Source organism: Nelumbo lutea, chromosome 1, assembly GCF_056320005.1.
Source record: "Nelumbo lutea isolate HS-2025 chromosome 1, American lotus-T2T, whole genome shotgun sequence".
Taxonomy (NCBI): domain Eukaryota; kingdom Viridiplantae; phylum Streptophyta; class Magnoliopsida; order Proteales; family Nelumbonaceae; genus Nelumbo; species Nelumbo lutea.
Window position 1 is genome coordinate 70,620,076 of NC_142684.1, and position 27,063 is coordinate 70,647,138.

Below are 27,063 nucleotides of genomic sequence, written 5' to 3' on the forward strand. Positions count from 1 at the left end.
CACACATTCAGCAAGAAGATAACAAGTCAATTCCAAATGTTTTAGATGGACGATAAACTCTTCATATCCGTTATCTATCATTTATTTGTGGTTGGCTGGAATGTGTGGATTGTGAAGACTGAAGATGATGGAGGTATAACCACGTGGCTTTTTGTGTAAATATTGGAGCCCTCAGTCCTGAGTGGATTTTGAGCAAGCAACTATCACCTCTGCTCCAAATCCCAACTCCCTTTTTTGGCATGTTAATCAAGTGTTTCATCTCTTTTTTTTATCTGTTACCTTCTGCCTATTAGTGCTGCCTTTAAAGTTGCAGAGTTGTAGTCTGATGATCTCCGATATATATCATATCTTCATTCTCCTTTGATATTTGAAGTCGAGCCAATAACACCTCCGAAGCATATATTCCTTATGGCTTCTAATGTCGCGCAACCTGGATGCACCCTCATGTGCGGTGACTCGCACTCCGACTGGAAGTCTATCTGGCTGGGCTGAGCTATGAGGGCCGAGTTGACATTTGGATGATCGAGTTGATTTATGCTACAAGGAGTAGAAGGTGAGAGTGCCCGGGTGTCTTTTACCCGGGGAGGGCACTCCAATGCTTAAGTCAGTAGGTATTTGAGAATTCTTAAGAGATTGAGAGAGCTCTAGAATGTTTAGTGTGCATACCTTTTTGAGTGGGATCGGGTGCCTTTAATAGGTCCCAGGGCTTAGGGTCCTCTAGGTAGCAGTCTTGAGCTCCCTGTGGGGCCGTTTCCATTTTTCCTGGTGCATTAATGTGTTAGTTGCGAGTTCTTCGTGACGGTTACAGTTTGTTTGAGTAAAGTCGAGACATGCGACATGGTGAGCCATTCTAACGGTTGCAATACCGACGCCTTTGATAGCGAACTTCTAGGGACGGGTAGTGAGCTCTCCCACGCAAGTCACCATAGCTCCTTTCAGCTCAACCGACTCATAGGACAAGTCACCGTAATCTTACGGGCTCTACCAGCTCAGCCTTATTGAGGTGGAGTTCGGGTTGAGCGAGGTGTTCCAAGCTAACTTACTGAGCTGGTCTGCTGACCCAATGTCGGGGTGTCAATCGGGGGCCATGTGTCGCCACTTGATTGGGAGGACCAAATTATCCCTCATCAGCTTCCTCTGTCTTCCATGCTCTCACTTGTAATGGTTTTACACTAGCCACAACCAGATTGTTGGAGTGATCATAACTAATTCAAAGGGGTCAAGAGCCGACCAAGAGTGGAATCAAATCATTGCCACCCCGGTAGGGTTGTCAATGAACAGGTTTTGGGCTTGACTCCTGCCAAATCAAAATCAAATTGGATGGATTGGATGGACCAATAAGACATTGAATTTGGATGGATTGGACAGAGTGATATGACATATTAGATTGGACCTGGTCCATCCATAATGAATTTATATCAGATTGAGCCAATATATGATCCATTTATAGAAGATAAGAACATAGGTGTCAATGGACCGATCCAAAATGGTCCAAAATATTCATTGTACTAGATTTGACTAGGTCCATTTGTAATGGGCTCACATTGGATTGGATTAGATTGCACCAAATCCAGTCCAATTGACACCCGTACACCCCAGTACATCAAACTAGAAGAACGAAAACCCACGTACAAAACAGTAACCAAGGCCAGTTGCCCCCCGTGGTAATAGTTGTCTAGTGCTGTCTTGTGCACACAGAGAATGGGGCATATTCCAGGTGGTGAACCATGTATGCCATCCCAAGCGATTGAATGAAATCAATTATGAGGGTTTCAAGAGCCTTCTTCAATCCACCCATGGCGGAGAAGCTTAAGTACGCCAACAACATTCGGTTTGGAGGAAGCTGCCAAGGAGACTGGAGAGTAGCTAGCTTCCGGAATACTTGCCACCGTTTCATGGTTACGACTACCAGTGTATGGTAAATGGCTGGTGGGATGCTTGGGTTAGGGCTTGGAGGAGAGGAGGTCTCTAATGCTGTGTTTGGTTTAGAGGAAAAAAGTAGGGAAAGGAAAGGAAAGGAAAGATAGGAAAACTTTTACAAACTTTGTACGGGCCTATCTTTCCCTTCCTTTCGCTACCTGGTGAGGGAGTTCAGTTAATAGTTGAACACCCATTAACTTCACCGTTTGCTCGCATTTCCAATATGTTACATTTCTATTGGCGGGTTCATGCTTCCCGTGCACAGGATGTGAACTTAGTGACTCTTATATGTGATGTGACAATATCTTATTCCCTATGCCATGAAACATTATCTATACTACCTATAAAAGAGTGAATGTCCTTCTTTCTGGAATTTTTATTGGACATTTTTTATCCCTTATCTAAACAGCATACAATGGGCATAAAGAGGGTATATATATCCTTTACTCTCACTCTAAAAACTATCCACTTATAATAGCTCAAAAACTATCCATTCATAATTGTTCAAAAAGTGCCCATGAATTGTAAATAGTTTTATCTTAGAGATATTGACACTTGAAGTGCATGTATATACTAATAGCTTAAAACATCCCAATACCAAAGGCCATGCAAAATATTGATAATAGGAGATTAAAAGGTCTTGGTATGTCAAATTAGTTGGATTGGTCATATGCTTAAAATACAGATCTATCGCTATTAGCCTTATACTCCACCCTCATTTGATGGAAACAATTAATATTAGTAGTTGAAAACCAATTATGAACTTATGATAAAGTTTTTGGGGGTCAAGATTTGTTTTGTTCATAGAGGGTGGAAAGAAAAATAGTCCTTTCTAGACTCTAGCTAATTCACCATATATTAAAGATTCATCATATAATTCTACTGAAAAACTTTTTTCTTGATATCTATTATCATTAAGTATTATCATTAAGTAATTAATAAAGACACTTGTTATATATCTATGTATGGTTTGAAGTATATATCCCACAAGAGCTTCACGTAGAGCTAAAAATCAAGCAATTCATTTGGAGGTATTGTTTGAATGGAATTGCAGTTAAGAAGGGAAGTCCATTCTTCATGCCCTCCTTCTCTTTGAAAAGGCCAAATGCATTTGGCAAGGCTCAGGGGTGGGAATAAATCCGGAACGAAGTCAAGGCTTTAGTTTGTTTGAAAATTGGTTTAATAACTTGCTGTTATCTCTTGGAAAATCGCATCTTGAGACTTTGGTTAATATTTCTTTGACTGACTTTATGGTTTATTTGGAAAGATAGAAATGGGTTTCATTTTGAGATTTTGTATACTTCCCCTTTGTTGTAATTGGCTCTATTCGCATGTCAATTGAGCTTAGGGAAATCTCTTTTCTTGGAGAGGAGATTGGTAAGTTGTTCATAGGGCATGGAGTCAGGAAGGTCTCCTTCCAAATGGAAGCCACCTTCGCTTGGTTTTTGTAAATGTAATGTCGATGGAAGTTTTTGAATTCAAGCAAAACTGTTGTTGGATTTATGTTTTTAGAGATTATGAAGGTTTGTGTTGGGGAATTGGATGTGGGGCTTCTAGTGCTTCCTCCCCTCAAGTGGGTGAAGCAAAAGTTTTTTTGAGGCTTTTTTATTCATTGTGAACATCAATTTAGACAATATTTTGTTTAAATTTCCAATTGATTTCTTATATTAATGGTGAATAAAACTCTTGGCATCGAGATATCTGATGGAGGGTTATTTGGCCCGACCTCATAATAAGGGGACACGTGGACATGACTCGACATAAGTGCCAACCCGGCATGGCCAACTTGCTACAAAGTGATACTCCACTACCCCAAACTAAGGGTTCGAGCTGAAACCATCCCGAGCTAAGGGCACCTCGGTACCAGGTTGCGACACCAGTACATAATTCAGTTCAAGGTGTACAAGCCTTAGCTCGAGAACATCAATTCGAGGTAGAAACGAACTCGGGTATACCGATCGGCCCTCAATATAACCCCGAAAGTCACTCCCAATAGTTTTCGAATTTTGCGGGATCACGCCTCGTAACAACTAAGCATTATCTCCCCGTCCGATTCGGGCAGAAGTAATTAACCTTATCAACTGATAATGTTATCTCCAGTTAACACGGGCACAAATTCTATCATAGCAATGATCTCGGAACTACTCCGCGAAGCCTGCGAGGACTCCATTATATAAAGGCCTCCCTCCAGGGGCCCAAGGTACGCGCGCAATTACTGCTTACTATCTCTCTTGCTTTCTAATCACTTTCAGCTTGCACATATTGACTTAAGCATCGGAGCGATCTCGCCGGATAAGCACCCCCGGGTTCTCTAATTCTTTCTGTGTAGATTCTCCACGTTCGTCGTCTACTGGGAGCCAAGCCACCTCCAGCTAGGAGCAACCTGATTGCATTGCATCAATATCTTTTTTATTCGCAAGGATATAAAGCTCTTGTGTGCAGGTAAGTCGGTTAATTTTCTTTAGGCTGTACAAATGCAAATTTGTAGAGGGCAAAACCTTATATTTTGTATGTATTTGCACTGTACAAATTTATATTTATACTCCTTCCAAACTGAACCATAGTGTTGTTTTGTTTGGTCTATTTCCAAAGGATTTAAAGATAAATAGGTGCAATGCAAATTTAATAATAATAAAAATGAAACTCAATGTATCCACTTTTGTTACCTTAATACAATAATTCAAGAAATTTAGGAGGATGTAGCCCATAAAATTAGAGGAAGCCAAAATGGAGGAATGCATTTAGAATTATATATTATAGATAAATACCAATTCATCTAGAAGGCAAATATTATGGAACAATTAATAAGGTCAACTACATCAGAGTGTTGAGAAGTTAAGAAAAAGCATATCTAAAAATTGAATATGGCAAATATGCAATTGCTCAAATGGATGTGGTAAAACTTAAATTGAACAGGGTTAGAAATAAAGTTATATGAAGGAAGTTAGGATTAACTCCAATAAATGATAAAAACATCTATGACAGAATAAGTAATAAGTTACAAACTCAAAGAACTAGAAGAGCCACATACAAACCAAAAAGTACTGGGACTGGGAATAACAAAAAATAATATAAGCTTCCATGATTTGAAAGGGTGAAATAACAAATGTAATTGAAACCAAGCACATGTATTAGGACAAAGCTTAGATGATGATGATTTTGATACGATATGTGGTATCGTGTTGTTTTCCTTCCATCTATCGACAGCCATGTCTTAATTTTTTTATAAGGACAAAATACAATCCTATTAATTATGGTTAATTCATATTAAATTTCAAGTGCATTTCTATCACTTCCCTACCAAAAAGCGGAAAATAAATTGTAAAGAGAATTTAGCTACTGAGATTTGAACCCAATTGGTATGTACTATGTAGGGATTTGGAGTCCAGTCCAGTCTAATCTGTTCAAATCTGATTCATTGGCACCTATATTCTTATCTTCTATCAATGGATTAGGCCTAATTCATTACCAGGTTTATGATTTCGATATCATATCTTTTCCATGGCATGGTTGAACCCAAAAGAAATCCATAAATTTAAAATTTTAATTTTAGAGATAAATTTTTTTAGTATTATATTATCCAATAAAAAAGAGAGAATAATAATTTAATTATTAAAATTAAATTGTGCTTTCTTCCCAATAATACATTCTCAATATATATTTTACAACTTATTTACAATCATTTAATCTTTCCTAAATCCCTTAATGCCCAAAACTGCGAATTTGGGTTGCGACGCGAGGATTTGCAATTACATGAATTGGATTTCTGCAAAGTTCGAGATCTATAATTCGTTAAACAAATAGTCTGGTTCCCTGGGCCCTTGCCTCTTTTAGGTTTAGAGAATTTTAACGAAAAACTTAGCCGAGGGCTGACGCCCAAGCGCAAATGGATGAGGATTCTTGTCTGTCTGCATTTCATTTGATGCCAAATATCCCATCAACAGATTTCGCAATGGATCAGTTTATGTTGATAATGGTGGAACGCCCATCTAAAACTTAAGCTCGACCCCAGAGTCGAAATGCCTTCAACACCAATTCCCTGTAGCCCTCCATATCATGTTTATATGAAGCTCTAAAGGAGTCCAGTCCAGAGTACAAGGCAGTTTTGGATTGAAAATGTAGACACCGATAGACGCAAGCTGAAGGGAAATCAATGCAGCAAGCCTGGAAGGTGACCTTCTATCAATATCTGAGAAGGGCCTCTAGAAAAGGCTAAATCCTATGCCATTTCCTCTCTTCTTCCCTTCTCAAAATAAACACCTTTCTTTATTCTAATAACGGAAGATTGAAATTACTTTTTTCAGTTTTCTATAAAGAAAAAAAGAAAAGAAAAAGGAGAAGAACAGGGAAATGAATGTGAGAAGTTCGGTAAGCAGATTAGTCGACTGAGAGGGATCTCACGACAACCGGCCAGTTAACTTCTCTCCCGTTGATCGATTTAGCTACAACCACTTTGGCGATTCAAGAACAAGGGTATACCGCACCCTTCTCTTGGTACATGTAGCATCGCGCATAAATCAAGGCACAGACACAGTCGGAAACGAAACGTAAATCATCTTCGATCAGAAGCAAAAACAACAGCTTTCCCATAACTACGAACTCCAAAAGAAGTCGGAACCCTAAACCCTCTAATGAACGGAGATAAGATGCGCGTTTAAGAGATGGGAAAAACCCTAAGCACGGCACGATTTATATAGTGTGACTCTGTGGGGTTGTTGCATTTTAAGTAACCTGACTACAGCTGTTTAACCATGGTTCAGCTGGGTGGGGTTGGCGTGCTGGTTATTGCTTTTGGCTGTCCACTCCACTGGGCTGTCACTAGAGGAACGAAATCCTAACACATGTGCGCCTCACAGGCACAATTACGGTACATTAAAAATATTTTATGTGAATAATAATTTATAAGTACGAAAGATACACGTAATATGGGGTTATTTTCATTCCAAAAAATATTTAACTCCCAAAAATGGCAAACTTAATATCTATCATTACCAATCCATCATTCATTTGGATCATGTAATAATATGTATGACTTAAAATTTTTAAAATATTAAAACTACTTTTTTTTTAATATTTTTATGACTATTTTATCTTGATTGCCTTTATCAGCAAGAGGGCAATAGTAAGAGTTACTTGTCTTCTCCCCTCTTTGTTATGGATTGAATAACTGAAAAAACAGGATTACAACGATAATAGTCTAAATCCCTTTTCTCTGAAAAGGATGTCTTTTCTAACATGTTTTTTCGTGTAGTTTCTCCAGCAGGAAGCACCAGTTCTTCAACATAAGGTTAATAGTGATGCCCAATTGCAATGAAAAGGGAGTTTAACATGACAATTTTGTGCATTCATTCAAAACTCAGGGCATTTGTGTTCTTTCACATGCCATATATAATCGGCATCTGTTAACAATTTTGGACTAAATTGACAATTTTCAAAAGATACTTTTGAAGTTTAGGTATTAAAGTAAAACTAATCCAAAGTAGGATACTAATACGCAATTTTTGCCCCAAAAAAATTCTCTTGCAGGACAAGTTAGTCCAGCCATGTATGGAGTAATCTGTCATGCAGAAGAACCCTGTTGAAAGCCCAGAATGTTAAAAAAATTGTAACATTCAATCCTCAGAAGGTCAGTTGTTCCAAGAACAAAAAAATTGAAACACACTTGCTTATTTCTTGTGCTGCCACCCTTAAATCAATGTATCCCCTCATCTTTATACTAAAGCAAGATGGGCCAATCTTGGATTTTAAATCTGCCCAAATGTTCTAATTCCTAGAAACAACAGGAAAAAGAAAATTGGCCAATAGTCATTTAGTGTTCTGCTGCTATGAATCTATGATTTTCATATCGTCCAACCACAGACACTTGAACAAGGAAATCTCTTTGGGGTTGGGTTGTACCCTGTTTGCCAAATGCCTGATATCCCATAACCTGTAAAACTTTGATCATAAAATTCACATAGCTTTGCTGAACAAACAAATAGACCCAGTAGCTCTGTTGGATGAAGTTCTGGGTCCTAACTATGTGCTTGTTTTAGTCTCACATGCAATCTCCGACCAGGTTTCCTTCAGCTGTATACATTTGGGTTTTCTCTACTTCGGATGAGAGGTACACCGTCTTCCCTCCAAATTATCCGCTCTTCACATAATGCTGCAGTGGCTTCCACGTACAATTGATGCTCCTAAATAGAAAATTCAAGTGTTCAAAGGAAAAAAAAAAACAAGCAGAGAAAGAAATTAATGGTGTCACTCTAGAAAAATTTAATACTTCCACCAATCAACAATCAAATGAGTGACCAGGCCATCTAATAACAAAATCAATCCTAATCACCCTCATTACCTCATGAAGGACCCTTGCAGCCAGCACCTCTGTCGTATCATTTGCCAGAACAGGTACTGCCTTTTGAGCAAGAATACGACCAGTATCATAATGTTCATCAACAAAATGGATTGTGGGACCCGAATATCTGGCCATTGGAAGAAGATAAAACATGACAAACTCGTTTCTAGATGCAAAAGGACTAAACTAACCAATTGTTATATTATGGAAAGACAAGAATCTCTAGTAGGATATTTAACACCAAATTTATACCATTTATTTTCAGATTTTCCAATCCAAACCACCACATCCTTTAAACTAAAACACAACTTGCAACCTGATTTGCATACTGTATCCAAACTGTTTCCATATGCTGGGTTGCCAACTCAACATCATCAGAAAATTCTACTACCATTGCAAATGACCTTGTACTCAATTATTACAATGTTTGACTGTCTAGAAGCAGATTTGAGAGAAAATTCAAGAAAAATGGCCATATATGACTAACAATAAAGATCAGATTTGCACTTACAAGTTACAGCCATGAAAGAAAGATAGAATTAAATATCTGTAGACAATGTAGTAGAACTTTTGAAAATACAAAAAATTCTAGTTGATCCAAGACCGAAGGCACTGAGATCCAAATAAGATAAGAAAGATAACAGATTCACTTCATCAACATTCAAAAAGTCAGAAAAGTCCCAATTCTACTATAACTGTTATTATTATTTTTTTAGATAAGTAAAGAATCATATTCCATTAATTCAAGGATTGGTTACATGAAAATCCCCTCAGAGAGGTGCAAGGTGCTGCTTCTTCATACAGAGAACACAAAAACTACATCAAAAAGTGCATGACTGTTAAAAAACGCAAATTACAGTTGCACCCAGAACAATGCTTCCCTATTTGTCCCTTGTTTTGCCAAGACATCAACAAATGCATTAGGTGATTTCCCAATCCACTGTACTGTTACAGATATATTCCTTGTCAGCCATTTGAATTTCTTTATCTCATTCTTGTAGTCCCACATGACATCCTCCGGATTCTTTAACCAGTTCATCACTGTCTTAGAGTCCCCATTAACCAGAAGTTGCTCCACACCCATTTCTTTTGCAAGAATTATTCCTTGTATTGCAGTTAACAGCTCTGCATAAATAGAGTTCCCAACACCTAAAGGGCCAGAGTATATTAAGACAGCCTTTCCAGCCTCACTCCTCAATATACCTCCCAATCCAGAGGGATCCGGGTTGCCCTGGCTACTCCTGTCAAAATTCAGCTTCAAAGAACCATGAGGGGGGACCCAGCTTGTCATTACCTTTACCTTGGAGGAGGAACAACTTGCTACTGATAACCAATCCCTCCAACAGTCAGTAAAGGAGAAATGATCAAACAAATCCAGAGCAGTGTTTTAAAAGGTGTGGGAGGCATATGCCTGGAGGCGCGCCTCCAGGCGAGGCACTCCCAAAACGCCCTGAGGCATATCCCAGAGGCGCTGACACCTCTGAGGCGTATGCCTCTTGCGCTTTTCTCATGAGGCGTGCTAGAGGCATACGCCTCTTGCATCTCATGCACATCTGATATGAAAATACAGAAAAAAAAAAAGAAAAAAGAAAAAAAGGAAAGGAAAGGAAAAGAAAAGAAAGGGAAAGAAAAGGAAAGGAAAGAGAAGAAAAAAAGAGAAAAGGAAAGAAAAGAAAAATAAGGGAAGGGAAGAAAAGATAAGGGGAAAGAAAATGGTTTGCACCCTGTCCCTTTGAACTACTGTTATGCATCTTTATTCTTCTTAATATAAAAGATTTTTATTAAAAATAAAGAAAAAATGAGATCCCCCCTTCCTTTTCATCCTCCTCATAACCCCCCTCCTCTTAAAGAGGATTGTGTTCGGGAGGCTTATGCTTCTTGCGTTCTGAATTACGCCTCACGCCTCTAGGTAGTGGAACGCCTCGCGTCACATCTCCGCGTTTTAAAACACGAATCCAGAGTCCTTAACCAATGTATTGCCCTATACATAATGCAGTCTTTCAAGGCCTGACTGCTCCTCCCCTTTTCCTAAAAGATCCTAGCATTCCTTTCTTCCCAAACTGTCCATAACAAGGGTGCTCGTGCACACGTCCACATTTTCCTTCTTCCTCTTTTATGGGGCCAATAGAACATAGAAGGGTTAAAGATTGTACTTACTTCTATTGGCATATCCTATATAAAGCCAAACAGAGAGCTCTGTAGTGACACTACAAGATAAAAATAAGTGATAATAGTCATCACCATGAGATCTACAAAGAGTGCACCGGTTTGGAGAAATACATAGGAAGGGTCTTCTCTTTTGTAAGTTACCCATCGTGCTTACTTTTCCATGCCACGCTTCCCAACACAAAGCCATAAACCTTGGAGAGAACCGGCCTACACCAAACTTCTTTGGAAGGGAAACTTTGTTGAGAGGAGGTTTGGCACAGGAATTTAAAAAATGAACCACAAGAAAAAGACCCATCAGGGTGAATGGCTTAAATCCTCTTATCAGGTTTCAAAGGATCCAACCAAACCTTATCAAGGAAACCAAGAAGAGCAGGCAAACAATCAACTTCATCCTCCCTTAACCCTCTATGAGAACCAAAATCCCAAGACAAAGACAACAAATTTAAAATTTAAGGAAAGAATTTTGAAACCACATCTTTTTTATACAAAAAAAAAAAAAACAGAGTACAAGGACGGAAAAAGGTCTTTTAGGGGAAGATCTCCAACCCAAATGTCCTCCCAAAACTGAATAGAATTACCAGAACAAACATCATACCTGATACAATTGAGAAACTACAGAAGAATTTTGTGAATTGCTTTCCATGGTGTTGCTAAGTTAACCCTCCTTGAAGCACCAACATCCCATCCACTCTCTAACCATCCATGAATACTCTTCACCACTTCATTTCACAGCCTATCTCGTTCTATAGGCCACCTCCACAACTACTTCCCTAACAAAGCTGAATTCCTTTTAAGCACATTCTCAAGCCCTAATCCTCCTTCCTCTTTGCTTCTACCCACAACCTCCCAACTGATTTAGTGGTCTTTTTTACCTTCTCCTAATTCCCAAAGAAAATCTCTCATCAATTTTTCCAGTTTCTTCGCTTCCCTAGATAGTATCCTAATCTGTCAACTGTTATTATTTCCCCCTAATTCTAACTTCCAAACCAGTTTTTGCTCTAGTGACTGAACATAATCTAACTTCAATTAAAACTATTTTTTAAGAGTTAACTTGTAGCGTTATTGATTAGAGAATAGAATATATTATACACAACTGCCTTGCAGTCCCAATTTGGGATGGCTACTGCCACCAAACCCAAATTTCTGGATTACATTTCAGTTTCCAACCCTCCCCAAAATATGCAACTTCTATTTACCAGATAACATCAGCCAATGTGTTTGCTGACCTGTGTACCCAGGCATAATCAACTATAGTCCCTGTTGTTAGCATCCCGATCTCCTTGAAAATGTTTCTGTAGTGTCATGAGGTTGTACTATTGTCTTTGAGTCTGCTGACTTTTAATTTTTGAATCTCCTACCACCAATAAGAAGCCAGCAATCAATAATTTTTCTAGATGCAGTCCTTGAACCACTGCCATTAATTCAGCCCTAACCAAATTTCCAATAGTTTTCAAGGCGCCAAGGCGACCATGGGGTGCCAAGGCGCCTAGCCCTTGCCTAAGCAATGGAATTTAAAAATAAGATTGCCAATGGATTTCTACCCTTTTGAACTAGTTTATTTATTTATTTATTTATGTATTCTGCACTTACTTTTGTGCTTGGAACTTGAAAGAGCTGAAGGGAGCAGAGCCCCTAATTTAGATCTACATACATAGGGAACAAATACTAAAATAAAAGAAGAAAATGAAAAAGAAAAGTAGGGGGTGGAGCCCCTGTTCTAGACCAAGAAAATCTGGTGATAAAATATTAAAATAAAAGAAGAAATACGAAGAAGAAAAGAAGGCACGGAGCCCCTGTTTCAGAAACCAATGATGAGAACAAAAAAAAGCTGAAAAAATGGAAGAAATTAAGAACAAAAGAAGGGGGCGGAGCCCCTGTTCTAGACACAGAAAAGGTGGTGAAAAAAATATTAAAATAAAAGAAGAATATAAAGAATAAAAGAAGGGGCGGAGCCCCTGTTCAGACACCAATAATGAGAAAAAAAAAAAAGCTGAAAACATGCAGGAAATTTAAGAACAAAAGTAGGGGGCGGAGCCCCCGTTTTAGTCCAATAAAATGATTCAAAAAACTTGGAGAGAAGATACAAAAAGGAAGTGGAGAAAATGGGACGTAACCACTGTTTTACACCTGGAAACAGAAAACAAAACTAAGAAGAAGAAGAAGAAGAAGAAGAAGAAGAAGAAGAAGAAGAAGGAGGAGGAAGAGGAGGAGGAGGAGAAGGATTAACTCACCTTGACTTTAGAGGACTGTGGGAGCAATGGAGGCTGTTCTCTCATCTTCCTCAGCTCGATACTTCGATTCTATTGTCAATGTGAAACCCTCAAAGATTAACTTTGTTTTTACTTTCCTCAATACAAAAGCATGATAGCATGCAATAGGTTCTATTATATTAACTAAAACAACCAATAAAATATTATATATTATATATTTTTTTATTTAATAAATATTTATACAAGCATGCGCCTCACCACCTGTTTAACTGAAAGAGAACACAGCCACCAATTGCCAATTATGGAAAATGTCATACATGGAGAGGTGCTTGAAGATCCTTACGGTTTTAGTGTATCTTCTCTCAAAATTAACAGTAAAGTAACTCCTATGCAGGCTATTCATTGTTAGTGCAAGTTGCTTTTTAAATCATATTATATCAGTCACATGTGAGGTAAACTAAAGGTTAACCATAGGCATTGATAAACTACTACCTAAAAACTGAAAATTACATTAAAAAAACTGAAAACTACCCAATATAAATTTGCTTTTGAGTTAGTTTCTCCAAACCTACTGCCTGACTAACAAATTAATGGGGTATCGTAATAGAACCCCAGATAATCAACTCAAAATTATGTTAAAACTACATGTGAGGGAATATGGGACCTTGAGGAGAGTTGTTTAATTTGATTTAAATTCTACCCTTGTTCATCCAAGCAGAAGCAACCCGTTGAAATATTCTGATTTTGAAGGCTTGCTAGAAAGGTGGTAAGGTGGACTGGAAGATTGTATCTGATGTGTTTAGATTAATTTCTCAAATTATTTTCTTTGTTTATTTGTTTGAGAAACAAGAATCCATCCCAAAGTAGCCAGTCAGTAATTATACTTTCATTCCTGTACCAGTACAATTGGTTCCGAATGTTTTTCCAAACATTGAAGTTGTTCAAGGATGAGTCGTTATTAGAAGCACATGGATATGCATATTAATCATAACAAAGAATCATCATATGAGTATATAGAAACTTAATGGCCTAAACATTGAAAATAAGTTCCATTTATAACACTTTTTTTGAACTTCAAAACAACCTTGAACTCATTACCAGTGAGCATAGTTGTCAAGACATCTAGATGGTTCTAGGTCAATGGGGTGCCTAGTCACCTAGGCAATAAGAATTTTATAAAATAAATAACTAAATTCTGGCCAAGTTCCCTAGTTTCATATAACATCAGCATCATAGTTGTCCAGGTGATGCCTAGGCTGGTGCCTGGGCAACAGGGCACTAATACCAAGTTGCCTTGCTTTATGAACAAGATATTTTTTACATGGTGCTCTTGGATACTTCTGTATTCTTAATGTTTTGACAACCAGTTCATACTAAGGTAACTTAACATGTAGAGTGATGTCTAGGTGATAAAGCACTCATAAGGGTTGCATCACTTAGTCGCCAATATATCTTTTACACTGTTGTTGGATACTTTTATATCCTTAACTTTCTGAGATTATAATAATGAAATAGACATTATTAAACTAGTAGTCGATCAAAACTACAATCAGTCTTGGATTCCAAAGAATAGAAGAAGAAGAAAGCAGAAGTACACGGGTTTTGAAAAGAAAGCACTCTCTCAATATTTATATGTTATGTACACTAATTGTAGGAAAGGGCAGAATTGTCCTTAATGCTTACATGGCAAATAAAACAATAATAAACTGAAATAACAAGCTGTCCAAAATAACTACCAACTAACACTGACATAACTAACAAAGGTTACATTTGCTGTCATACGAACACAGTGGGGCCCACATCAGTGTTCTCTACACTCCCCCTCAAGTTGAGAATAGATATTTGTCAATCCCAACTTGCATAGGTCCGCCTCTAACTTCTTCCTTGGAACAGCCTTGGTGAGAAGATCTGCGATCTACATGTTGGAGGTGATATACGAGAGACACTTCTTGTGATGAGACCCTTTCTCTGACAAAATGCCGATCAACTTCAATATGTTTAGTTTTGTCATGCTGCACCGGATTGTGAGCTATATTAATAGCCGCATGATTATCGCAATACCGCATCAAGGGCTTCCCATAATCAATACCCAACTCTTCAAGTAGTGATTTCAGCCATAGGATTTCAGCACTCCATTAGCCATTGATCTGTATTCAGCTTCGGCACTAGAGCAAGAACCAACACTTTGTTTCTTACTCCTCCAAGAGATAAGGTTACCTCCTACAAGGGCACAATATCCAAAGGCAGACCTCCTGTCATCAGCACTCTTAGCCCAATCAGCATCTGTATAGACCTCCACCTTCATGTGATTATCATTCTTGAACAGTATACCTCTACCTGGACATCTCTTCAAGTATGCTAATATTCTCTCAACTGCAAGAACATGAGTAGTTCTAGGGGAATGCATGTACTTGCTAACAACACTGACTGCATAACTGATGTCTGGCCGTGTGAGACAGAGATATAGGAGCTTTCCAACCAACCGTTGGAACATAGCTTTGTCTTCAAGAGGCTCTCCACCCTCCGCACTGATCTTGTGATTCTGTTTAATGGGTGTATCTGTAGGCTTGACACCTAACTTTCCAGTTTTTGCCAACAGATCTAGAACATGCTTCCTTTGAGAAATAAAGATCCCCTGTTTAGATCTAGCAACCTCAATACCCAAAAAATATTGCAGTGCACCAAGATCTTTCACCTCAAACTCTTGATGAAGGAGCTGTTTGAGAGACTCAATCTCACTATTATTATTCCCTATCACTACAATATCATCCACATATACAGCAAGCAAGGTCAAGGAAGAGTTCACTCTTTTAACGAACAATGTATGATTGACTAGGCCTGTACATAGCCGAATTTTCCAAGGGTTAGTCTGAACCTATCAAACCAAGCTCTAGGAGACTGCTTTAGTCCATACAATGCCTTATTCAGTCGGCAAACCTTCTTACCTGTCTCTGCATCATAAAATCCAGGGGGCAACTGCATGTAGACTTCTTCCTGTAAGTTTCCATTCTGAAAGGCATTTTTAACGTCCATCTGGAACAAGGGCCAAGAGTAATTTGCTGCAAGGGCTAATAAAACTCGAATAGTGGTCATCTTGGCTACTGGGGAAAAAGTCTCCAAGTAGTCTATACCATAAGTCTGAGTAAATCCTTTTGCAACCAACCGGGCTTTGTACCTTTCAATGGAACCAACAACATTATGTTTCACAGTAAATACCCATCTACATCCAACCGATTTCTTTCCTTTGGGTAGGTCAACTAGCTCCCAAGTATTATTTTTCAAAAGGGCATCCATTTCAACTTTCATTGCATCTTTCCACTCAGGAACTGACAAAGCTTCTTGCACTGTTCTGGGGATAGGAATATCAGCAATGGAAGTAAGAAAGGACCTGCTAGGAGACAGACGATCATAGGATAGAAACTGGGAAATGCAGTGAGTTGTGGATGTGGTGCAACATTGTTTCCCTTTACGAACCGCAATAGGGAGGTCAAGATCATCCGAAGGAAAGGAAGTAGCAACAGTGGAAGGTGTCTCAGTGGGTCCTGGACCTGATAAGGGGACTGTAGTACCTGGATCTGGATCCGTAGAAGGAACTGGGGCTGGCCTGGACTGCTGATGACCGAAATCAACCTGCCTCCATCGCCTGTGATAGACTTTCAATTCCTAATCCCTCTGACAACCCTCACCATTACAACCCTCATCACTCAATGGAATGGGTAAAGGAACCTCAGATGAGTTAACCCCACTCTCATTGCGCTCCCCCTAAGGAAAAAGACCCAAATTCTCACTACTCTCCCCCTGAGGAGAAGCCCTAGGATACTAGGGTACCTCCTCAAAGAAGGCGACATCCATCGAAACAAATCTCCTCCCCGAAACAAGATCATAGCAGCAATAACCCATTTGAGATTGTGCATAACCGAGAAGAATGCATTTGGAGGCCTTAGGGTCAAATTTGGAATGATGAGGTCCAAGAATCTGAACAAAACAGGTGCAACCAAAGGTTTTAAGAGGAACAGTAAACAACTCCTCGTCTGGGTATAGAAGGGTAAATGGAAGCTTCATGTCAAGAACCCGTGAGGGAACCCGATTAATGAGATACACTGCCGTGAGGATAGCATCACCCCAAAAACGGATAGGCACATTGGAGGTAAACATAATGCTTCTAGCCACCTCCAAAATGTGCTTATTCTTCCTCTTGGAAACCCCATTCTGTTGTGGTGTATGAGGACAAGTGCTCTGGTGAATAACCCCATAATCGAGTAGATAAGAGGCCAGTGGCTTGGCAAAGTATTCTTTTGCATTATCAGATCGGAAGATTTTGATTTTGACCCCAAACTGGGTTAAAATCATCTGATGAAAGTATTGGGTCAGAGCGGGAACCTCATCTCGAGAACGCATAAGGTAGACCCAAGAAAAATGGGTATAATCATCAACAAACAATAGAAAATATCTGTAACCCCCATACAAGGGATGTGATACGAGCCCCAAATATCGGTGTGCACAATATCAAAAGAATTACTACTTTTATTACTCAAGGAATAAGATGTTCTACAATGTTTGGCAAGCTCACAACTCTCACATCTCAAATTTGACATCTCAACAGACTCAAACAAAGTAGGAAACAAACTCTTCAAAGACCGAAAAGATAAATGACCTAACCAATTATGCCAGAGCATAACTGGACTCACAGACTGAGAGACAAAAGACTTCTTATCTACAGGCTCTTTCCAATGAGAACTCTCTCCAAGCAGATAGATCCCATTCGTCTCGCGGCCAGTCCCAATCACCTTCCTCATCTCCAAGTCCTGAAAAACACATCGGTCAGGGAAAAAGGTTACTGAACAGTTCTGATGTTTTATAATACTACTGACTGAAAGCAAATTAGTATCAAGTTTAGGAACATGCAAGACTGAGGATAAGGAGATAGTATCAAATAACTTGATGTCACCCTTGCCAAAAATGGAAACAAGGGAGCCATAAGCAATGGATACTTTATCTCTATCAGAAGATAAGTGATAAGTAGTGAACAGTGATGGCAAGCTAGTCATATGGTCAGATGCACCTGAGTCTATTACCCAACAACGTTCAGTGTTACCTGGAGCTGAAGCATGGTAAGCTGAGGCCCGAGTACCTGAATGAGCAAATGCTGATGTGGCAGGGGTTGATGGTGATTGAAATGATTGAGCTGAATTCCCAACCTCCTTTTCCAACTGTATTAGGGCAGCCCGAACAGCAGCTAAGGTATCTAGGGGCATGCCTTTTGTACCCGATGAGGATGCAGAATCGGTATTCACATCCATATGAGCATTACCCCTTTTATTCCTTAGTTTGCTGGGACTAAATGAGGGTGCAGCTTCCAACATGTATCTTTCGTATGCTTGGGTTTCTTACAATGTTCACATACTAGATCCCGCTTATCTTCCTTCTTCATGTCCTTTTCTGTATCACCCCTAGACTTAGGTTTAACTGCTGCTAGGGCTGGGGGGAAGGACTTATGTTGCATCATAACCTTTCTTCTAGTCTCTTCACTATGCACCAGGGAGTAGGCTTGAGATAAGGTCACACTGTCTCTTGTCAGTATCTGCTGCCTCACAATGTCATAATCAAAATTCAGGCCGGCCAGAAATTCAAACACCCTATTGGTCTCAACTTGCTTTCTATGGGTCTGTGCATCTCTTGGACTTTCCCACTCAAGAGTCTCCAAATGGTCAATTTCATGCCACAGAGATTTCAAGATAGAGAAATAAACAGAGACTGGTTTCTCTCCTTGTTTGAGGTTATTTACCTCACACTTCAGTTCATAGGCTCTAGCAACATTAAGGGGTTGGGAGTAGGACTCTTTCATGACATCCCATATCTCCTTGGTTGTCTTTGCCCACAAGTAATTTCGGCTGATATGTGGCTGCATAGAGTTGCACAGCCATGTCATAACCAAGTAGTTCTCCTGAACCCACTTGGTATACACTGGGTCCTCCTTGGAAGGTTCTTTCACATCTCCCAATAGGTAGCTAAGTTTTCCCCTCCCCCCCCCCCCCCCAATAGCCATCATGGCCGATTGGGCCCATTCCAAGTAATTGGATCCATCAAATCTCACAATTGTAATCTGAAACGCAGTCTCAGACATATTACCATACCTGTTGTTCCCAAAAACACCTTCCCCCTGATTTTTTAACTCCATTCTTAGTTAAGAATCAGTAATTAAGAACTATTAGGGCTACTGCAATAGAAAACAACACTTAAATAACTGATCACAGTCAGAAATCTGTATGAAATCAGTTCAGATCTAATCTGAAACCAATCGGCAGTCAGAATATAATCAGTCTGATAACAGTTCTCACCCCAAAAACAGGCTCGGAAACCGAAACAGGTCTAGAAACCACTTAGAAAACAACCTGTAATGCTGAAGCAGAATTAGGGTTTTAATCGTAGGGTTAGGAAAACCTTTGTGAGAACATAAACAGTGCTCAGCCACACCTTCCAAAGGATTCACAGTCAAGTTTGGCCGTAAGGTTAATGACAAACCCTAAAAAAAACTGATTGCCTTTAGGAAAATAAAGGAGAGTTCGGCCGCTCCTCCCAGATAGGTCCAACCTATCTTGACTGACAGCAATCTCAAGGGAAAAATAAAAACTTACCCAGAAAACTCTGATCGCTACCTTCAATCATGGCCTGAACCCTAACCTTCTCTAATTCTTCCTGATTACCAAAACACTCTCCAAGCCTCTACAAGCCTTCAAACAGCTACTAAACCTTTCTGGTAACCTCCAAGAATCAGCCAACGAACAGTCCTTTGTAAGCTTCCAGCCCTAGACAGTTCTCATGTGGTCGGCTGGACTAGACACACATGAGAAACCCTAGATAGACTCTGATACCAAGTAGTCGATCAAGACTACAGTCAGTCTTGGATTCCACAGAATTTCAGATTGAGAAAAGTAGAAAGAAGAGGGAGAAGAAGAAGAAGAAAGCAGAAGTACACAAGGGTTTTGAAAAGGAGGGACAGATCGAATGAATCTGCCGCCGCCACTCTCTCAATATTTATATGTTATGTTCACTAATTGTAGGAAAGGGCAGAATTGCCCTTAATGCTTACATGGTAAATAAAACAATAATAAACTGAAATAACAAGCTGTCTAAAATAACTACCAACTAACACTGACATAACTAACAAAGGTTACATGTGTTATCATACGAACACAATGGGGACCACAGCCGTGGGGCCCACATCAGTGTTCTCTACAAAACTAAATTATTTGTTATGGTTGAATCAAGATGTATACTCCTTTGAACCTGAAAGATGAACATCGTGTGATCATATTGTGCAAAAATTCCAGTAATTAGAGAGGTTGAAAATCAAAATTTTGCTTGAAACCCTAATGCCGAAAACGCATTTGGAGTGAAAAACACGATTTTCTTCCTTGGATCGTTTGGGATTCTTGGACCATAAAAGATCAAATCTTCGGACCAAGAATAACTGTAGAACCCAATTATGATGTCCACAAATGCAAAAATCGAAGTGGTGTTCACACCCAAACTTGGATCTTCCCAAAATACTGCAACTAACTGAAGATGGTGCAACTATGTGTTTGCAGTCTTGGAATTCTTTTGTACAATTTACAACGGCAAAGGTCTGACCTTTCACATGAGTTTGGGTTATATCTTTAACCTGGAATAAGTCTAGAACAATGCTAGGGAGGTTGACTAACAGGTCTGGTCAAATGAGGTTCAAAACCCTAGTCAAAGGTGTCTTACAAGATTAGATTGATTCTAGCAATGATGGGAAAAACTTGCATGGTTCAATCCCCTCTTATTGCTCTCTATTTATAGACCATGGAGGGCTGCAAGAGCCCTCTCATACCACCCATGTGTCATTGGGCTGTTCTACTAAATCCCCTTAGTTCATATCAGTATTATGTATGAGGCTATATAGGATACCCTTGGAGAAGTCTATCCTGACAAGGTTGTCATTCTCATACCACCCATGGTAGTGGAGCAGTGGGTCTCAGTTACTCGGGTTGTGACCTATGGTTTGAGGATGAGTGCTTACAAGAAACACTGAACTGGACCAAACCCAAAATGTTCCTAGACAGTTTGACAAGTGGAACAATTAGGTGTTTCTTTTAATCCCTAAACTTGATATTGATAGCAGGTTGATTATCAAACTGTCTTTGATATGCCAACTAGCGAGATCCTTCTGGGGACAAATACTTGGGTATGTTGGGATATTCAAGGATGGTATGTCAACTAATGATCAATGTGATAAGATCCACTATTATGTTAAGACATAGAGAATACTTTATACAACTTCCTCTTTGGAGTCCTAAATTTGTCGACAGTAGAATTATCTAACTCCTCAATGAAGGATCCAATGGTGTTGGAAGTTAGACAATATGTCATAAAGACAATAGGGGAAAAAGTCCTTCCTTTAATGTAGTATCAGTGCCTTGAAAACTATGATCAACATGAAATATTAAATTGAAGGAACATTAAATTTCCTCTCAAAACATGGAAAATCATCATATCTAAAAGATAAAGTATTTTAAATATATTAATTTCAATATTTTAAAAAATAATAATAACATAAAGTATTCCATAGGGCAACTTCATATCAATTAGCATCTAAAGAAGGTTATAATTTTATATAAATAAAAATTTAAAAAAGAAAAAGAACAAGGGTGTAGCTACTGTTTTATTTAATTTAAGAGAGAGAGAGAGAGAGAATTAAAAAACAAAAAAAGGAAAAGAAACCTCTTTATACTTATATTCTTTCTTTCTTTTTCTCTTCCTAGAACCCTTTGATCTTTTAAATTTCAATAGTAAAACTTTAAAACAAAGTATAAATGATATATATACTACATAATAAAATGTACTAACATACATATAAATAAGATAATAGCAACACAAGTGATATTATAATAAAGCGCTCACCTTGTCATTTTTACAGCCTAGGTGGGTGCTTTATTGCTAGGCGAGTACTAGTCACCTGGATGGCACCTTGTTGCTACAAGTCAAGGCATGTAGGCAAGGCACCTAGCCTAGGTGATGCCTTGACAACTATGTCAATGAGAAAGCAGAATCAATTTAAATTAAATGATAAACAAAATAGTTATTCAAGCAGACAGCCTAAAATTAACTACAGTATGTATAAGAAATTATATTAAATAAAAACCTGAATTATCAGTGACAACAACAAGAGAACCCACTTAATCTCTCATAAATCAATTGATTGTTTGGGCATCATGCCAAAACAGCTATTGGAAGAAGGCTTATTTGATACATGATTGTTTATCCAACAGAGGTGGCTTTGCACTCTGATGGAACCCAAAAAAAAAATTGTGATTTATGCTCTGTAGAGCAACCATGATTTCTTGGTATTGCCCCATCTCCAATATAATTTGATGACTTGATTGATGCATGAGCAAACAGTTCAAATTCTGAATTTTCTGAAATTTTTACACCATAGGGGTATTTTAGTTGTTTTGCAAATTACCTGTAGGGTCCAGCCTTGGATTTGATTTGTTTTATAGTTATTGATTAACTAGTTTAGGAGTTACTGATTTTCTACTTTCTTATGAAAGCTGCAATTCTAGCAAGAGGATTGGCCACCCATATAGTATGTGCCCATGTGTAAATGGAAAAATATGGAGGAATTAATGAGTTGATTTATTTGAGTTAGTGTAGCTTATGCTAAGAATGGTAAGTGATTCCCACACCCCAAAATGATTGCTTTTCCTAGGCAACTTGTTGAGTGATTCTGGGTTCTCTCTTTGTTCTTTCTTTTTCCACCTTCTCTCTAATTTCACAAGCAGCTAGTATATCCAGCAACAGCTCACATATTCTTCATTAAAGGAGTTTATTCAACATCCCTAAAGGACTAAGATTGATTCAGGTGTGTTAACTCTTAGATTCCACCACCCTTGTACCACAATTTCTTATATAGAATCCAAGAAGTAGAAAATATAGAAAAGGCCAATAACTGACAGAAAATAATAAAAGTACATAAAAAAGTGACAGGATATTAGAACTTAGCATACCTAGCTCCAGAAGCAATAACAGCTTTGTGGACCTTCATACCATAGTAGCCTTTGCCCCCAAAAGCTGGAAGAAGAGATGGATGGATGTTTAATATAGATCTGGGGTAGGCCTGAATCAACTCAGCTGGTATAAGTTTCAAGTATCCAGCTAAGAGAATAAAGTCAACCTCAAATTTCCTGTAAAAGACAATCGACTGTCTGAAAAGGCTCAATTACCAGTAAATTCTCTAAAGGAAAAAAAAAAAAAAGAACACAATGTAAGTTTCAAGAATCCAGCTAAGAGGATAAAGTCAACCTCAAATTTCCTGTAAAAGACAACCATCTGAAAAGGCCTGATTATCAGTAAGTTATTCTCTAAGGGGAAAAAGAACATAATATCTGAAATCCACTCCATATAAATTATTAACGGTTTAGATTTGGCACCACTATAGGTGGTCTAAAATAATGTAATAACTAAAAGGTTATTTTGTACTTCAGGCTCTCAAATTGAGGTTAGACACAAAATCATGACAAGTGGCATTTGACATTTGCATTTCCCATGCAACATCCCTTCCAATTCACATGATTACAGCAAATGGAAACAAATATTACATAGGCAATGCTAGAACAACATCCTACGATAAAAAAAGAATATGGTGGGAAACTTTGTTGATGATAAGGAGAGAGATCATGATTCATGACCTTTTAGTTTACATTTATCCTAGCCTTTACTCAGAAAACTTGCAGGTTATAATCAAAGTTAAGGGAAAAAAAGCTAGTCTCAGTGACCAGAGATTGGAAAGATTTTTCCAGCAAGGAGAAAAAAATTTTTGTACTAGGGAGCATAGCAGTCAAGAAATTCCTCAGCCCAGATCTCTTTTCTCAATGGGATTCATTAGAGATGTTTTTTTTTTTTGGCTTGTTATTAGGCCTATTCATAGTCTCATGGATGTAGGAAAACTTCTTTAATTGCATTAAGTCCACCAGATTGAAACAATTATCTAAAGAATTTTATAGTTATAGGCTCTCCGGGAAGCATATATAGAATCTTAGTTTAAACGCTCACTTCTATATTCAAAATACATTGAAATAAATTATGTCCATATTGCAGAGTGTGATTTTCCATGGAAATGGTAGATTTATGGTGTCTGAAATTCTGAAACAAAGATTAGACTTGAGACTTGAGTGTTAGAAGGGAGATCCCAATTGTCCAATGCAAAGTTGATCTTAAAAAAACCCTCATTGTGTTGGAACTTGGAAGTGATGGATTACATTCTCAGAAGAAGAGCTTTAGATGTTAGAAAAAGCACTAACCAGACTGAATGTTAAAGATGAGTCAGGATGGTACTCATGTAAGAAGCTGTAAGGTGAATCTAGCTCCTTTCCAGCTTCATATGCCACACTAGAGAGGAGTCAATAAAGATTAACAGATGATAATACTTGAAATTAGAAGTGAAAAGGAAGCACTAAATAGAAAATCGCCTACTCCTTCCTTAGTTGGATGAGTCTGTTATGAAGTAATCAGGTTTTAACAATGAAAATCAAATGATATAATGTAGGTCATAGTTGTCAAGGCGATGCCTAGGCGACAATGCGCCCTTGGAGGCTCGCCTCGCCTAATCGCCAAGCAGTTCTCCTATAGCATGTTATAAAAACTTTTATATTCTTAATTTTTTGAGGTTAAAATTATAAAATAGACATTTTTAAACTGAAGTATTCATTATGTGTGTTTGTACACTAATTTCTTGCTATTATTTTCTTATTTGTTAGGGTTAACAAACATTGCTAAATGCTGTATTGAACCCTCAAAGACTTCAAAATCTGAACCAATAAGTAAGGAAGAACAAAAAATGTTGCCCAATCAACACATTTTCTTCTTTTTCTTTACTAATTTTGCGTGTTTATATACTAATTTCTTCTTCTTCTTCTTCCATCTTTTCTTTTCTTCTTTTCCTATAACATAAATAGGGGTTCAGCCCCTATATTTTTTAAATTTCTTTTCTTTCTTCTTTTTCTTCTCATGAATATGTTGGAATATGTTGATTTTTTATAATTTAACATGAAGTTTATACTTTTGTTATGAAAATTATGGATATTTATTAAGGAAATATAATTATGGAACCTAGGGAACTACCCTAGGATACATGTTTTTACTTAAAAAAAATCCATCACCTAGGCGACAAGGTGCCCCCCTGTCGCCTAGCCTCACCTTGGCGCCTTGAAAACTATGATGTAGATCAAGAATCTTTTCTTCCGTGATGTGGTCAGATCTCAGCACACCCCCATGCCATACAGGCACACCCTATAAAATTAAGCACCCCAATGTGTAGCTAGTTTTATTTTGAAATCCTCCATCTTGTTTGAAATCATATTCTCTTCAGTGTACTCTCTGACTGTGTAAAATGCATTGGTTCCTTCGATGGAAACTCTGAGGTACCAGTTCTCCCTACATATCATATTTACCACTTAAGATGCTATAATACAAGTTCCACATGAAGACACGTGAATAACATCTGTAGCTTTTGGAAGAAAGCCTCACCTCAGAGCACTTACAAGATCAGTTGGAGATAGTCCTTCAGTGTCTTTGGTTTTGGGGAACAAAATAACAGGAATTCCACTAGCTCTTGCATACTCAGCTCCTCCACAACCTGCAATGGAAATAGAAGGTAAAGAAAAGAAACAAAAATAACAATGATAAAAATTTAAGTAACACCAATTTCACATTTCTCTGCCTTTCTTTTCAGTTTCTTAAATAACAATCATACAATAGATATTCGCTAAAGACAGAGAAGGTACATCGAATGAAGAGAAGGAAAATCTACAAAAACAAACACGAAGCAAGAATGAAAAGGTCAATAAGCTGCAGACCTAAACTACCTGTCACCTGGACCATTTAGCCATGGATAGCTTCAGCCTCCTAATGAATTAAAATTTCTCTAAATAAGATGGCATATAGCAAATAGACAGTGGAAACAGCAACATTTCTTTATTTGGCCATATTCCTAATTCCAGAAAATGGAGCCCTAATATCAATCTAACTCAAGCATGTGATTATGATCCTGATTAAAACTGCAGAAGGCTTGGATGTTTCCATACTAAGTTACTAACCCTCTAGATTTTTTTTTTGTCAGGATACCCTAGTTATTTTTTTTTTTTTCACGAGTGACTTTAGTTCTCCTTAATCAAGTGAAAACCATAAACAAGCAAGCAAGAAACGAGAAGCAGGGTGGTGGGTAAAATGTAACCTTACAAGGTGAAAATGTCAGAAGTCATGCACAGGTTCCTAATAATTAGTACTGAAAACTCAACCAGATGAGAACCAGAAATAATCCTCAAATGAAATAAAACATGCTCAAAACTCTACAAAGTTGAATAACACAAGATTCATGAAAAAGAAAACAAAACTAAAGAAAGTAGTCATTAAGCTCTTGTTAGTACTGAGAGATGATAAGAATATAAAATCACTCGATTCTGTGTCATAAACAAAGATGCAGGTTAGCCTATGAAGGAAAACCAGGAAAAGAAAACAAACAAGAGAGAATATTTATACTTCATCCATGTTGACTAGTCTTTCCCTATAAATAAGAAAACAAGAATGAAGAAAGATGCAATCGAAAAGAAGAAAAAAAAAATCGACATTCCAACTAATTAAAAGCAGTTGTTCGGTAAAAAAAAAGACATACCGGATTTATTGGTGACCAAAACAACAATGTCGCCCTTGACCCTTCCCTCAACAGTGGCCTCATGGATCGACAGAAAGTTTGACCCTCCACCGGAGACAAAAACTGCTAGCTTTTTACGTCGAACCCCATTTCCCGAATCTTTCACAACCGCGTTAAGGTCCTCTGCTTTTTCAACACTATTTGTACACTGTAATCTTCTCTTAATCTCTACCCTTTGTGAAACAAGCTTTGTATGATAATGGGTTTTAAAAGAAACCCGATTATGGGACTGAATGAAGGAAGAAGACGAAGATACTATTCTTGCTGTTGATAATTTTCTGGTCTTTTGAAGTATCAAGTTTGTAGAGTTTGAACAAAATTCAGAGAGCAAGCTACGGGCTTCCATTAAAAATGCTGAACAGAAGAAGGGAAGAATGGCTATACAGATTATTATTGATTTACTTCAATTTTCCTCCAGTTTGGTTCAGCTCCTACTAGAAAGGTGAGATTTTGCAGGGAAACAACGGAGCGAACTGAGAACAAAAAAAACCAAGGGTATATTGATTGTTCCAGTACGATCGTGATTATGATAATAAGTTTTTGTCAATCTGGACCGTTTAATCACTGGGTCCCATTAGGATCTTTGTAATTATGGGCGTTAAAGAAATTTAAGAGAGGGTCCGCCAAATGGACGGACTAGATTGATGATAAATAGGTAAATATGCAAAAGCTGCGATGACAGCACTGTATTAATA

General features: G+C 38.1%; 1 protein-coding gene and 1 non-coding gene across 2 annotated transcripts; both read right to left on the bottom strand.

The window, feature by feature from the left end:
• Positions 1 to 6,272: 6,272 nt before the first annotated feature.
• LOC148875201 (small nucleolar RNA snoR109) lies at positions 6,273 to 6,371 on the bottom strand. The gene has a single exon (XR_016105981.1). It is a non-coding gene; the product is annotated as a small nucleolar RNA snoR109 (small nucleolar RNA).
• A 1,229-nt stretch (positions 6,372 to 7,600) lies between these two features.
• On the bottom strand, positions 7,601 to 26,899 carry LOC148875202 (Formyl transferase). The gene is made up of 5 exons (XM_088964279.1): positions 26,330 to 26,899; positions 25,186 to 25,294; positions 22,668 to 22,844; positions 8,258 to 8,384; positions 7,601 to 8,099 (listed from the first exon to the last, which is right to left on the bottom strand). Exons 1-5 carry the CDS (start codon positions 26,712 to 26,714, stop codon positions 7,986 to 7,988), a joined length of 912 nt encoding a protein of 303 aa, XP_088820405.1. The 5' UTR covers positions 26,715 to 26,899; the 3' UTR covers positions 7,601 to 7,985.
• Between the last annotated feature and the right edge of the window lie 164 nt (positions 26,900 to 27,063).

Excerpts from the sequence above, each read along its gene's own strand:
- LOC148875202 (XM_088964279.1), bottom strand. The coding sequence starts at position 26,714 with ATGGAAGCCCGTAGCTTGCTCTCTGAATTTTGTTCAAACTCTACAAAC. Across the intron at positions 25,295-26,329 it reads TTTGGTCACCAATAAATCCG|GTTGTGGAGGAGCTGAGTAT; the intron begins GTATGTCTTTTT and ends TTTCCATTGCAG. Across the intron at positions 22,845-25,185 it reads GATCTTGTAAGTGCTCTGAG|GAAATTTGAGGTTGACTTTA; the intron begins GTGAGGCTTTCT and ends TGTCTTTTACAG.